Source organism: Parasteatoda tepidariorum, chromosome 11 (assembly GCF_982258835.1).
Source record: "Parasteatoda tepidariorum strain Cologne lab strain chromosome 11, Ptep-v5.0, whole genome shotgun sequence".
Classification (NCBI taxonomy): Eukaryota; Metazoa; Arthropoda; class Arachnida; order Araneae; family Theridiidae; genus Parasteatoda; species Parasteatoda tepidariorum.
In genome coordinates this window covers 17156924-17173004 of record NC_141765.1, presented here as the reverse complement: position 1 = coordinate 17173004, position 16081 = coordinate 17156924, and the positions used below count along the sequence as shown (strand labels likewise).

General features: G+C 29.0%; 1 protein-coding gene across 2 annotated transcripts in view; it reads left to right on the top strand.

Moving 5' to 3' along the window:
• The window catches only part of LOC107451015 (proton channel OtopLc), a 51025-nt gene extending 37441 nt beyond the window's left edge, over positions 1–13584 (top strand). For both annotated transcript variants that reach the window (XM_016066969.5, XM_016066970.4), the window contains exons 3-7: positions 2442–2568; positions 5797–5995; positions 6877–7031; positions 9213–9429; positions 12013–13584. In XM_016066969.5, the coding sequence (XP_015922455.3) occupies positions 2442–2568; positions 5797–5995; positions 6877–7031; positions 9213–9429; positions 12013–12971 (1657 nt within the window). In that variant the 3' untranslated portion in view covers positions 12972–13584. The remainder of the gene's footprint in view (positions 1–2441; positions 2569–5796; positions 5996–6876; positions 7032–9212; positions 9430–12012) is intronic.
• Positions 13585–16081: the final 2497 nt, after the last annotated feature.

Below are 16081 nucleotides of genomic sequence, written 5' to 3'. Positions count from 1 at the left end.
CTCAAAAAGGTGTGAACACTTACACATATAATTTGCAACCCATTTTTCTATCAAGAGTTAATTTAGGGCAATTCTAAAAATCTTTTTCTACCATCCATGTAAAATCCATGGGATTTCTTAGAGAAAATTTCGGACTAACTTTTCTTCCTAAAAACGTTAATATTAAGTGTCATAGTTTTAGCTCATTTACAAACTTTGAGTTATATTTTTAAAAATTTCATAAAGTAATGCTGTTTTTTAAATACTTTACTTTAAAGGTGGTTATTTCTTGAGTCCTAGTTTATAAATTGCTGCGCTAACCTAATATTATAAATTCTTACTTAAATTATCTAACCATAACTAAGATTTAAAGACAGTTTTTATGCAACTATATTCACTTTTCAAGTAAGAAAACAGTTTGCTTAAAATCAAAAACTACAGTCTCATATAATTGAGGTATTTAGGAAAATATCAGAAAAAAGTTTTTTCTCTATGGTAACAATTTTACATCAAATTCTACATTAGCAATGTTTCCAGATGGGTACTTACAAGTTTCCTGAATATTATAACAACACAATGCACATAAACTTCTTACTGCTTATGCATAGAAATAGTATTGTTTTTTACCAAAAGAGCTTTCCAAAGCAATTTAAAAATTTGACTTATATATTACCCCCATATTTTTATTTAATATAAATTGAAATGTTAGCTTTCAAATAAAAGCGTTTACGAAAAGTATATTTTTCTTGAAAAATCAATAAAATGCTTAATACCTTTTGTGATTTTCTCTAAGCCAGATGAGTGTACATAGACAGTAACAAACGTTAGTGTTTAGTTTTAAATTAACTTTAAAACAGTACTTCTGGCATGTCTTTCATACTAAATTAATCTGCGTACCTTATTCTTTAGTCAAAAACTGTTTTGGAAGCTTTCAGCAAAAGTTAGTGTTTAGTTTCGAGTCTATCTTACTAAATAAATTTGTATACATCATTTTTCAGCAAAAATCACTTTGTTATAAGTTTTCAAAAAATAATTCTATATAATTTACTTCTAAGTATATTATTTATATAAGTAGTACATTATTATTTTCTCTTTTATAATTTGCCATTACTCTCCCAGATTCAGGCATGTAAAAAAAGGTTCTAACTCTTTCATAATGAACGTATAATGCAATTATTTGAGAGTGTTTTTAATTTCTCTTTTTTTCAAGCGTTAGACAGCTAAAACTTCGTAAATATTTCTTTTTTTCTAGTTTTACTTCCGCGTAGGATGTCTACTCTATGAATAAGACAACGCTTCAAAAGTGGTTCAAGGAAATTAATCAAAGAAAAAATGACAACCATTTAAGCAAAGTGTCTCTTCAAAGTATGGGAGGTTTCTATAGAAGGAAAAGAATTCACGCAAATATTTACTTTCAGTTTCTATTTTAATAGACTGGTACAAAATAAACAAGATCTTGTTTTCTCAAAAGCTTATAACTCTTATGAGCTAAAAATATAGTTCAGTCATTGAAAATTATAAAGATAATTATCACCAATGAGTCTGCCTTCTCTGAAAAGCAGCCTTTCTCTAAAATGTAGCGCATGCGCAAATTCTCAGGAGTTCTTCGCAAATCAAAACGAACTGGATTATAAAGAGTAGTAAGCACCGGACAATAAAAGAAAAGTATTTTTAGCTCAATCATTCATGAATGAAATTACAATTAAAAATGGTCTGCATTCAAATTCTTTTAATGTCCTATTATTTTAATAAATTTGTTCACCATGGTGTAAAATAATATGGGATATTTTATATTTGCTGTCTAATTAGTCTTCAATCAAGGCTACGAGCGTATAGTTAGTCCATTTCTTAGAACTAACACATACATATTCCTCTTTACTCCGAATTGGAGCATAGGACTTCTGCCATAACTTTCCATCTCACTCTATTGTGGCCAGATAATTTGCCACTCTCCATGTCTTTTCCATTGTTTTCTTATGCTCCAAGTCTTTTTAGGTCTTCCTCTTTTTCTATTGCTATGCGGGTTCCTATCAAAAACTTGTATTTTACTTTAAATTCTTCTGGTTTACATAGAACATGACCAATCCACTTACATTGCGTTTTTTAACTTCCAGATGAATCGGTTTCTGTTTTGCTTTTCTAAGGATTTCTGCATTACAAATTGTATAAGATTTAATTTCTTAGAACTAATATATCCAACATTTTTGTTTAAAACTTATGACCAGTTATGCAAACTAATAGCTCTTTAACTCTTTCCCGTACTCAGATCATGGAATATGTAATTGAAATTAGACTAGGCAGCAAAGAAGTATTTGATAAAAATTTTCCTGAAGAATGCTAGAGAACATTCCAACGTCAGTAACTTATTTAAAGCAACATAAAAGTTATTTTAAGACCTTTCACTTAACAACTTTTATACAAAGCTATTTTTTGTCTATTAATTTTGCTTTATTAAATTTCAGACCAAAGCCCGTAAAAGGGACCACTCGTCTTATTAGTAGTTTATATGCTAAGCTTCTTGTTGCTGCCACGGCAATCCTAGTCACAACTGAGATATTGCCTAACAGTGTATCACTGTTTGATTATCATGTAAGTTCATTTTTTATTTTTAATTAGTAGTTATACAATTCTTTGGATTCTGTGGATTGAGACACTTTATATCATTCAAAATATATAATTTAAACTATGTTTAAATTCAAATAGTTCGCAAATTAATTACAGATATTTTTTTCCATCTTGGTTTCAATGTCAATTACAATGCAACATCATACCATTTTCATTTATACTCAACTATATGCAAATCAACTATATACAAATCAACTATATACAAATCAACTATATACAAATCAACTATATACAAATCAACTATATACAAATCTACTATATACAAATCAACTATATACAAATCAACTATATACAAATCAACTATATACAAATTTAAATCTTTTTCAAAGTAACTGCAAATATTTTTCCATTGTAAATTCAAAACCGATTTTCATTATCAAGTCAATATAAATTGTTATCCACTATCATACCAATTACCAAATACAAATTTAAATCTTTTTCAAAGTAATTTCAAATATTTTTTCCTTTTAAATTCAAAACTGATTTTCATTATCAAGTCAATATCAATTGTTATCCACTATCACACCAATTACCAAATACAAATTTAAATCTTTTTCAAAATAATTTTAAATCTTTTTCAAAATAATTTTAAATATTTTTCCATTCTAAGTTCGAGATGGTTCAAATGAAAGGGAGCAAATGCTAATTTATGTTAAGCGGAATGCTTTATTTAAAAGTCTTCATGAGCATTTAGACATTTATCCTGCTGACTAACGAGTCTTGCAATTCTTTTCTGATAAAACTGTTTGAGTTGATTATTCTCTTTTAAGTTATCGCAAGACATTAATCTGGTTTCTTTGAGCTGTTTTTATTTAAATTGCATAGAGACAAGTCTGGGCTTTACAGTGGATGTTACAGCAGTTCTCACTTGAACCTTGCCAACTTCTCATGCTGAGAAACCCTTTCAGTTGCAAACCAAGCTCATCATTAATGTTCATCTTTTGGTGTGTCTGTTATATCACTCAATCCTGTTCATCACAGTGTATGAGAGGATTAAAGAATTCTTATCCTGCGTGTCAATTTAAAAAGGGAAAGATGCCTGTATGCTTCGTACTATTACACCGATTTCCATTTTAAACAATTTATTAATTCAAATCATTAAACTAATCACAAAGATTTTTTCCACTCTAAATTCAGAAATCTATCATGAAATAATTTCAGTTGAATAATTTCAGTTCAGTTAATATACTTCGTAGGGATAAATAAGAGATAATTTCGCCAATTCTTCAAAAGTTTTCCCCGAGATAACTGCTACAAAGTTGTATTCTGTATGCGGCTTTGAATTTCTGTGATTCGTAGTGGTGGAAAAATAACTTAAAATAAAATTTAGTAAACTAAAAATAATTTAAAATTAGCTACCACTAGAAAATATGTTTTTATACAGTAGAGCAAGATGGAGCCTCTGTTAAAAAGTTGTAATTCTATTGTTGTTCATTATTTTAAGATTTGGTTATTTTCACATATTTTGTATGTTATCAAATCGACAATTCTATCATTCTTTTAAATATACTCTCCGTATAAAGTTTCTATAATAACTTCAAAATACCTATTTATATCTGTGAATAAGACATAAAAATATGACCATTATCCATATCGAAATTAGACTGGAAAAGTACAGAGCGCAAAATAACAAACAGACCATCTTAAATAACTTTTGATCTAATGATCAGATCTTCATGTTCTAGGACTCAATCCTAATGGTTCGAGGAGGTGACCTCAAATGTGCCAAATAAATAATGCAGACGATAAGTTAAACTACGAAATTAGACACAAAAATATACTTTCTCTGAATAAACATACCGTTTTATCGACGGATTCGGATTACAGACCTTCAAAATATAGGGGGTAACCGCTGTTAGTGAAATATGGCTCCAATATTTTTGTCAGGAGAGCGGTCCAAAGATTGGTCGCCTTAATGTTAATTTTTGCGTATTTCGCTACATCTCAAAAACTTTCTAAGAGAATTGAAAAATTTTAAACATAATTATAAAACTCGTTTTTCCAAAAATAATTCCATGCAAAATGCACTTATAATATTTATTTATCATTTTTTATTTTCTTTAATAACAACCGAAAAAATTTTGATTTGTATAGTACACAATATTTTACATCATTTAAAGATTGCAATTTTAAATGGCAAATTGCAAAACTCGGTTGAAGAATTCTTGAGAGAGTCGTATTCCTTAAATTCGATTTCTCTAAAACTATTTGATCGATTTCGCTCAAATTTTGTATATTGCCCTTTAAAATTGCAATATTTAAATAATGTTAAACAATTTATACCTTACTTTTAGAAATTTTTTCGACTGTTATTAAATAAAATAATAAAAAGTAATAAATATTTACTAAAAGTTTTATTTCGCATGGAATTATTTTCGGATAAACGAGTTTAATGACTGTGTGCAAAAAATTTTCAACTCGCTTATAAAGTTCTTGATATATGGTGAAATACGCAAAAAGTAAAATTAGCATTAAGGGGTCCAAACTTTTGACCCCTGTCCTGATCAAAAAACTAGGACCATATATCCCCGATTGTGGCTACCCCCTATAAGTTGGGAGTCAAAAATTCGAATCCGCTGGAAAAAAAAAAAAGTTTTGTTTATTCAGAGAAATTACATTTTTGAGTCTGATTTCGAAACTTAAAATGTCGTCTGCACTTGGGCAGTTTTGCTCGGGAAGCTAAAGCTTTTATTCACATCGAGTCTTAGAACAATTTACAAAGTTTGATGGCATTGAACTTACTGTGAAAAATTGTGAAACATAATGTTTTCAAAATAGCATTTTATTGTTACAACAACGTAACTCAGTCTGATAACAAAATAAACGCCCATGCAAATATTTCAAGCGAAATGGTTTGACATACAACAGAAAATAAAACTTTGTAGTTTTTTAAGTCAGGAGTGCCATTTATTGACAAGTATTTTAACTAATAACTTTTAACTTTTTATCATGGTAGGAATAAATTTTCTGGTTTCCGGAGAAGAATTCAACAAACCGTATATTTTTATCTCCTTCTGTTTCACTTAAAGAAATTTTTTAAACCATCGGACATTTCTGGAATGACTAACTTTTAGGTGATTGGCCTATAATAAGTTAATTTTTATCTCATGATAAAACGATTTAGCATCTGTGGTATCAATATATATATAGTTTTAGTTTTTTTTTCCAACTTTTAACCATTTCTTTTTTCAGGGTTACCTATTCACATTCCTACTAGGCGCTGCCATTTTAAGCATTCTGTGCATTTACATGAGTCTGATATTGCAAAAATGTCCCGGTATGGAGGAACTTGAAGAATTGGATGATTCTGCCCCTGAAATGGAATCAATACTAAAAAGAAAGTCATATGCTGTACCGGATATCAGTATATTTTTCAGAGTTGGTGTTTTGGGTAAAATTCTGCTTACTATGAATTTAATACTTGAAATTTCCTTCTGTTTTGTACTAATTGAAAAGAATATTGTAAGAACATTAAACTAAGTGACGACTTAGTGAATTTTGTGAAATCGTTTTTATAATTCATAAAAACATCAAAAAACTGCTCCCAAAACATGCTTTATGATTGAAAATATCGTTACTAAAATATTCATATAAAATCAATGTTAACGCACTATAATAGTGTAGTTAAATGGAAAACACACTATAATAGTGTAAAAGAAACGCTGTTTTCTTAGCAAATTCAGTTTCTCAGTTCTCTCAGTAGCAAGTTATACCTGTATGTCTTTTTTGAAGTACATACATGTTAAGGGTAGTGAATTAGTATTAAAGGGAGGGAAAAAAATGAAAACGCTTTCGAAATTCGTTAAATTACTAGTGAGGAAGGAAGATTAAAAAATATGAAACCAAATTACTTAATGCAATTTAGTGTTTTAATAGTCACCTTTCTTCTCTCTGTTTCTCCTGACAATCAAACATGTTTTGATGCCTTTTGTCCTAGCTTCTCTTATAGTGGTTTGTTAGATCTTGATGACGATTCACATTTTTTAATATTGTTGTAATAAGAGCAGTCATTACAACACACTCTGCATAAATATTAAACTGTCGGAAAAAAGACATAACAAAAATTGATTGGCAAAAATACTTGATTGGTAATCTGGAGCTTCTTATCAAATTTTTCTAATGTATAAAGGTGCGCAAAAACTCTTTAGAAAGCATTCTATAAGTAAAATTAGACAAAATGCATTGTTTGTATGAGAATGGTTTTTCTTCTTTTAAAAACATTTTTATGCTTGAAAATTATTTACAAAAAACTGAATTCTACTTTTTTTTCAGTATTTGGTTTGGGAACACTTGTTGCCATTGGCTTAGAAACAGCCACACTATTTACTATGGAAACTCCTTGTGTAGATCAGTTGAACTTCATTCAACCAATCATTCATGCTATCTTCACTTTAATGCAAATGCATTTCTTATCTCTCAATTCGCAGGTAAGAACAAAATCTCAATTCAATACTTGTATGCTCTATCAGTTCTAACTATTATTGATATACGATGAATGATAATTATATGATCAACTTTGACACCTTTAACTACTATGTTGCTATCGTTAGATTATGTCTAGATTAACTCATATTTATATGAATAAAACGTGAAAAATGTAAGACAGTCCTGTTACCATTCATTCACTGAATGTAACCCAGCCACTTCACTTATCCTTTGCTTTATATAAAGGTCTCCATAGTTTTCACAATTCCCATTACAAGTCCCGTTACATATTCTCCGACTATCTTCTTGGTTTTCTACTTAACCTGGAGCTAATCAGTTTTGAATCAAAGACGTTTTTTTACAGCCCTGTTACCATTCGTCCGATGTTATCCAGCCTCTTCACTTATCCTTCTCTTTATACAAGTGTCAACATAGTTTTTCACAAGTTGTTTCGACAAGTCCGAAAATTTTCCTTATACCTATATTAACAAAGGAGCTTACTCTGTGCAGCATTCACATCCATACAAAAGCATTAAGTTACGAGGAACCCTATGCAATAGTATTTTGCTTTTAAGTTAGATCAAAATAAATTTTTAGCAGTGTTGGTTAATAAGTTTTGTTTGCTAAACTGAAGAAAATTTTAGTGTATCTCAATACAAAATTTTTGGCAACGATTTCACATCAAATAGTGCAGTGAAAGTAGGTGTCACTGTAAGTTGGTCAGCAAAGTATAGGTAGGCACATACGTAGGTAGGCAAGTAGGTGTCAATAGTGTAGTGTCACTACACCAATGATCTTTCAGACTACTGGGTGTAAGGAAGCAGTCACCATTTTTGTTACTCATTAACACTAAAATTTATAATTACAGTAAAATAAAATACACAAAAAACTCAGTTACAATATTTTTACAATGCAATATAAAGTAAGAATCATTAATTTAAAATGAATATCTACACAAATTCTTAAAATGAAATCAGTTTACAAATCAAGCATATGCATAGCACAGAGAGAATGTTAATATGAATTCGAGCTAGGCATAGCAGAACGGAAGCAGATGGAAATTATACATTATAAAACCATTTAATTCAGTTCTTAGAAGTTTAAAAATTGAAATATCACCCTTATTACACGACAAAAACATATACATATTTTAACGACGAATTTTTGCTTCTGTTGATGAATATCAGAGTAGAGGACAACAAACTCTCGCCACCTTATTCTGGATTTCAAACTAACTCGGGCGATATTCAAAATGAGCCAACATTGGTGTTTTCGGAAGTGAAAATTCTCATATGGTGTGAATGCACGAGAATTTGGTGTAATCTTATTCGTTCTTTTCGGTTCTTTTTCGTTCTTGTTCGTTCGGTTCTTTTTTTAATAATAACATTAAAACAAAAGATTACTAATTTTTCATAAATTCAGTGGTTAATTTGTCGAAATCATAATGTACTTAGAGATTCCGAAAACATTCATTTTTTAAGAAAAAAAAACTGAATGATTGAAAGGTTGACACCTCTTTTTTATACAAGATGTTTTTTCATTACCTCTCTTAATATACATTTTTGGAATTTTTGTCACTTTCATTGATCTAAACAATTTATACAAATATCAGGTGTCGTCAAAATGACAGACGATTTGAAAAATCGATTAAAAAAAACGTAAAAAAATACAATTTCATGTTTTACTGTGTTCTGCTTAGGAAACCAATGCTTTATTCTTACTAAGTTTCATACTTAATTTCAAAGTTTTGAAATAGATAGTGTTTCTGACAAAATTTTAAAATGCTTTTGTCATAACCACCATGATAATGTTTTCACAATAACAATATAATAATATTTTTATAATAACCACCATTTGCATAGACAGCATGGTGCAGTTTGAGGGCATAGTTAACAGACATTTGCAGCAATATTTCTTTTGGGACGGTCTGGTATGAAGTTGAAAATGTTGTCTTATATTTTTCCCGTCAGCAGTACCATTAACAGACATTGTGATTAATTAAAACTATTGGGTAAGAATAAAAACTCTGATTTTCTTATACGGAATACAGCAAATCACAGTAATCGGTTTTTCAAATCATTGGTTACTTTTACGAGACCTGGTGTCACTGATAATTAAACTGAATATGGTTTTTTATATTAAAGCAGCAAATTTCATTTTCGTATTTTTTTTCTTTTTCATAGAAAGCAATACAGTATTTAGGATGGTGTCGACATATAGTTTTGATGCAATTAGTTGCAACAAATATAGCAATATGGTTGCGGTTAATGGTTTGGGAAACAGCGAAAAGTTGGATTGATGATTCTCATGTGTCTTTAAATGCTTCTGAACAATTCCCTCCAGATGGATTTAATGTAACTGCTCATGCTTCGTACTCAGATGGGCAACATAAGGTTTACAGTAAGTATTAGATTTATATTACTCTTATTCTACTCTTATCTATCTACTCTTATTATATATGCTTATTTATTTATATGACAATTATTTATATTACTTTGCTAAAAAATGAACTTATTCTACAGCAAGAAACAAAATTGTGTTGTTAATAAAGTAACATATACAGACTATTCCATAATCATCACCCTTAATATATATACGGTGTTCTGCTTAAGCAGCCTTTAATATGTAATTTTGAAGTTTTTATCAAAAATGAAAACAAAAGAGCATACACATACACATAGATGATCGCAAACTAATATTTAAGAGATGAAAATTAAAACTGGGATAAATTACAGTAGAAGAAGGCGAATGTAATTAAGATTAAAACAGATTTAATTGGAGATAGAGATTTGAAGGTGTTTCTTATAATCATCTTTCATCACCTTTCTGTTTACTCTCTCAATCAAGTATGTTTTCTTATTTATTACATTCATCTTCCTGTACTGTAATTTGTCAGATTTTGAAAGCGTTTTAGTTTTTTCCTTGTGTAAATATTAATTTGCAACCCCCAGTGTGATACTCTTTGTTTTCATTTTAATTAGTAGTCTAAAAATAGAAATTAAGGGTGCTCTTTACGGAACACCCTACATTTTTAGTATCTTTGTAAAAATTAAATAATAAAAATATACACTTTAGGAAGTTCAAAGTAACATTAAACCAGGTTGAACATAAATGCTACCAAAATCTGATGAATTACTATTGCATAAAGTGGGGTTGAAAAGCATCAAAACCTGTTTGATTGCGTGACGAAACAATAATAATTTGTAAGGTGTTTATTAGAACACCTTCAAATTTTTATAGGCAATTAAACAGGTTTCAAATTTTTCACTCCTCCTTTCTCAGTAATGATTCAATAGAGTTTTTATACTTTCTTCACTTAAATATTAATTTGAAACCCAATTTAGTATACTGTTTTTACTTCATTTTTCACAAGGTTACTAAAAATAAAGAATATAAGCGGAAGTTACGGGGAGTAGTATCATGACATATTTTTGACTACACAGCTATAATCTGACCAGAAAAAAAATCAAGTTCTGCATTCTTTAGATATTAATAGATCATTTTATGCAATTATATATTAAGTTGTTTAGATTTTGTGATTGCTTTAGTGTGGCATTATCATTATTTAACACAATTTTTGTGTTGCTTGTTGTACGTGTTGCACGTTGTACGGGATGAAACTTTTATACCAACTAATAAAATTATACTTTTTTCAGAAAATTAAATACTTTATACAGAAAATTCAAAACAAATCTTATGATAGAATAATGACAAAAGTGCAAAAAATATCTCTGTCTTTTTCATTTGAGAAAATTTCAACTGCGTAATAAAACAAGTGATTGAATAAACGTCTGAAAAATAATAAAACAATAAGAAGGAAATGGAAAAATTAATAGTGAAAACCAATAAATAAGAAAACAGAAAAGGAAAAGGAAATTGAGACAACTGATCCTGAACGATTTTCTTCACTGATACAATAAGTGCAACAATTGCAAAATATTTAATTTCTTGGTAATTGCAAATTACAATATTCTTTGAGGCATGATGTTCTCTACAATCATTTTTGTTCTTTGTTATTACAATTATTTATTAACAATTTTGTTATTACAATTTTCAATTAACAATTTTGCTATTGCAATTTTCAATTAACAATTTCGTTATTGCAATTGTTATTACAATTTTCAACTTAAATAACAATTTTTCTTTGATGCATGATGTTCTCTACAATCATTTTTGTTCTTTGTTAAAATCCACTTTTAAAATTTCAGCTGGCAAAGTGATTATGTAAATTTGATGGACATCCATAATTATTTATCAGCTTTTGATTACGTTTTTGTTCTCTTTTAAATATTTATTTTTGTTCCATTCATTTGTAATTTCTTCGTTTGTAGCAAAGATTCTCAAAATAGATATTTAGGGTTACCATTGTAGAACACCCTTCCATGCATAATAGTTTTTGTCTCCTTTATTTGAGGCAAGGATTCTAGAAAAATGTGTTAAGAGGCTATGGTAACAGAACAACCTTGTTTCATTTATGCCATAACTAATTAGTCATAAACATAAATAAAACTCATCTGTAAAATAAAAGTTTGTACCATAGCTACGCTTTATTTTTATTTTTTGATGTATTTTTAATTGTTTAATTACTTTGTCATTGCAAAATGAGTATTCTATTTTGGTTAATATATATTAAAAAAATATTCGAACTAATGTGCATATTGGACAGAATGTCTTTGGTTCATTTGTGATAGTTTGCTTATTGTATTTTTTTATAAACTTCTGGATGTTGTTTTGCATTTTGATTATCAATGTGAGCTATTTATTTTTATGCTAAATAGTTTCATGAAAAAAATTTTAATTATCATGTAAAATATTGCATTAAATAGAGTGAAATCTGAGAAAATGATGATTAAGTATTGAATCATTCATTTCTCAAATGTCAAATGTCAATTTCTCAAATGTCTAATGTCAAATTTAAAATCTGTTTTTAAATGTGTTTCCCTTTCGATTTATAGATTTATACATATGTACTTTGCATTTTAGGTTCACCTAACTGTATATGGATGGAACATGAAGCAGAAATAGAAAGTCTTCAGCGTCTTAGACACTGTTATATGAATACAACGATTGGTATTATATGGGATAAGGCACAACCGTTTATCATCCCATTCATTGTACAATTTTGCTTAGTTGGTGCAACAGTAAATTACATTCTCTGGGACAGTTTTAGTCATAGACGAAAAAGAATTGTGAGAAAATCAACTAGTTGGTCTCCAAAACGACTAGACGTGTTAGATTCAAGGGAAAAACTAACTCGCAAAGTCGATTTTAAGGGATCGAGCAAAGGTCTTTTTCTGGGTCTCTTAGTATTAGCAGTTGGAATAGTTGTCCTTATTTTGTTCTTTATTTTGACAAATAATGAGAATCTCAAGGACGAAACACTTTTTATAATGATAACTGTACATTGTGCTATTCTTGGCCTCTCTTTCTTAGGTATTCTTTTAGGTATCTGCCGAGTTTCGAAAATGTGTACAGACTACACCAGGCTTCAGAATTTGCATACAGTTCTGCAAAATCTGGGTGTTTTTGCTGTTTATGTACACGGTATTTGCTCTCTTGTTGTTGGATCAACCCATTTACAAAATCCTAGATATTTAGTGGTATTCGTTGATGGAATTCTCATGATTGTTCAGTCATTTGCCCAATCCATTCTCTTTCATAGAATAGGTCAAAAATGTTGCTCAGCGGAATGCAAGCACGAATCATCTAGACCTGGCCGTCAAGTTGTTACATTTCTCGCATTTACTAACCTTGTATTATGGGTAATCGAATCATTCACTGATCATAACCATGTATCCAGTCAGTTACAACTTCAGTTCTTTGGTCTCATTCCATGGGGTTTGTTATCACGCCTTCTCTTGCCAATCGTCATGTTCTATCGATTTCATTCTTCGGTTTATTTGATGGAAGCCTGGAAATCTGGCTATAGTATGGAAGACTGAACTCGAGCATTTTATCTGCATTTTTTCTCTATCTGCACAATTAGGTGGAGTCAAATCCACCCAAATGTTTCAAATATTTTTAATATAAAAATGAAGTTATGCCAAAGTCTGACATCCGTCTTGGATTTTTAATGTTTTAGCTGTAAATGTTCTCCGTATGTTGTGTATAAAAAAAGCTTTTAATATCTGTTACACACGAAGCATTCACTTTTACTTTTCATTCTCATTGTCATCGATTAGTTATTATGTATATTTTTGTAAATATTTCTATTTTATATAAAGTAGAATAACAGATTTTTGATTTTTTTCATACAGTTTCTTTTACGTCTTCTGCTCTGACTTAGTCTACTTGTGTTAAGACAAAAACTGCCAACGGAGTCTCTTTTCCATTATTTAAGTAGTTAAGATACATAATGGAATTGTTAGTTTGACTCATCACATTGCTTCATCACTCTTATCATATTCATCAATTTAATGAAATGTTTCTCGATTAAAGGATAATGTGTATTTAAATAAGAAATCTCATTTAGAAATTATGTAGACTAATGATGTAATCGAACTATTTACTTATTCTAGTTCACATTTTAAATACAATAAAAAAATATCAACAACACTATGTAGTTTGATTTATTGAAAATCATACATATACTAACACTCACAGAGCTAAGAAGCTATTTATGCAATCAAAAAATCTATTTACCAAAGATAGTAAATTTATATGTTCTCTTGCAATCATTGAATTTTGTTTACAAACTTATTTGTGGGCTCTGATTATCTTGATCTGTTAATGTGTAAACAATGCGATTTGAGTTATAAGCGCAGATACGATACCAATCACGATTAATTCAGATACAATCAATGCACTTTTCGAGGAAAAAGTATGTGCGTTACTGAACTAGACAATTCATAGTACATGTTGTATGACCCAGCCTTAAAAAAACATGTTTTTATTAAAACTTTTATTAATTTTATTAAAAATCACTTTTCTGTATACTTTAATGAATTACTAGTGGAGGTGTAAAGCTTGTTTTGAGGTACAGTATTTGAATACTCTTTAGTAGATGGTCCTCTTGATAATTCGAGAGGTTGACTTTCAATTTAGGCAGACGATTTAATACGACGACACGCGATAATTTGAGTTATAAAATCAAACAAAAAATGTACTTTAAGCATCTTTATTTCTTAACCTTGACCCTCAAAATATAGATGGTAGCCGCAATTCGAAATATGGTCACAAAAGCTTAGTCAGGAGAGTAGTCGAAAGTAACGACACCTTATAATTAATTTCGTTAGTCTCGTATATCTCGATAACTATTTAAGCAACTTGAAAACTTAACACACGATAATAAAAGTTTTTATTCCAAAAATAATTCTCCACAAATATTATTATTTAAAATTATTTAGTATCGTTTATTCATGAAACGTATATGTATTATTTAATCGTATATGTTAGACAGAAAACAAAATATGAAATAAGGCATTTGTGTTTTTTTATTACTTCAAACTAAGTAATTTTAAATTCCAATAAAAATTAAAAACCGTAACTTCGATAAATTTTATTACTCAGAAACCTTAGGTTTTGTCTTTTAAAATTACGTAATTCTAAAAATTATGTAAATTTAGTTAGCTTACAGATTTATATTTTTTCGCTCATAATTAAAATAAATAATGAATAATTTTTAAAAAAATTATATTTTGCGAGAAATTATCTTTGAAGAAACAGGTTTTATAACTTGTATGCTACTTTTTTGATTAACTTTAATAGTTCCAAGGATATGATGCAATACGCATAAAGTGAAACATTAAAAGTAAATATCATCGAGATGATGTCAAATAGTACAACTCAATAAACATAAGTAAAATCAGATAAGAAATGCGAAACATAAATTTCTTGTTATAACCGAAAAAACACGACTATATAAAACTTATACCTTATTTTCTCCATACTCAAAATATACTTGAACTGCAATCTTAGCAATACGACTCTCAATTTTATATATTTTGGTCTGGATTAAATATTTTAAAAATGTTTTACAAAGATTTCAAGATAAAAATGTACAGTTTTCAAAATGAAAATTTATCACCCGTTTTTTTCTTCTAAGTCATACTGGTTGAAAAAAAATGCTGCAGCTGTGAAAAAGTAAAGCTATTAGTTTGATTATATCAAATAAGGAAATCCTATAAACAAAATAAGTCAAACAAGCAAGAATAAAGGAAATTACAATTTTGCGTTATAACCAAAACTGCTGCATAGTAGACAGTTTCAATTAGAACATGTTTCTAGCAATATGTTTTGAATTAAGTATTCAAAAATCACCTAATTTAAATATATTACCGATGTTATAGTATCATCTATTCTTATGATCTTGTATGTTTTGGATAGAACTATCCTTTTCTTTTAAATGCTCCATAAAGAGTTAAATCGGTGTTCTTGGAAAAGGAAAATCTCATTCTTTAACAAGAAACCAATTTATAAATATTCCAAACTATGCAAATAAAAATGATAAAAAATTTCTCACATTGTTCACCAAATAATAACAAATAATTAGATTGTTTAAACAGCGTTAACCAAACTTTGCAAGGAAATGAAAAATAGCAATTCATATTCTGTCGGAATTTTTTTTCTTCGAATTTTCGACCCTAAAAAAACATTTTTTATTGCTGAAAATTTATATATGTTCTATCCTAAATTCTAAAATGCAAAACTTTTTTTGTCAGCAAGCAGTTTTTAGCTTGAGATAGGTGAAATAAGCGATGCCCCATCCTCAGATCTCCAGTTTTTCCTGCAATGCACCCAAGCTTAATCTTAAAATACACTGTGTTAACATATTAATTAACTCTATTGCTTTAAGATGTTTAAGAGAAATATCAGCATAAAATACTTATTAAAATTAGGTAAAAAATATTTTGGAGGATAATTTTTCAACCTTATCGTTAAAACAGCTTTACAATCAGTCTTGAGCATCAGAGCTTAATCACATTTATCAACAAACATTTAACGCTAATGAATAATACTAATGAAAGCGAAATTACAAAAAGTACAAATGATTTTGATTTCAATTCAAGGAGGGAAATCTCACTGTAAAAAATGTGGAGAAAGTGGGACTAGT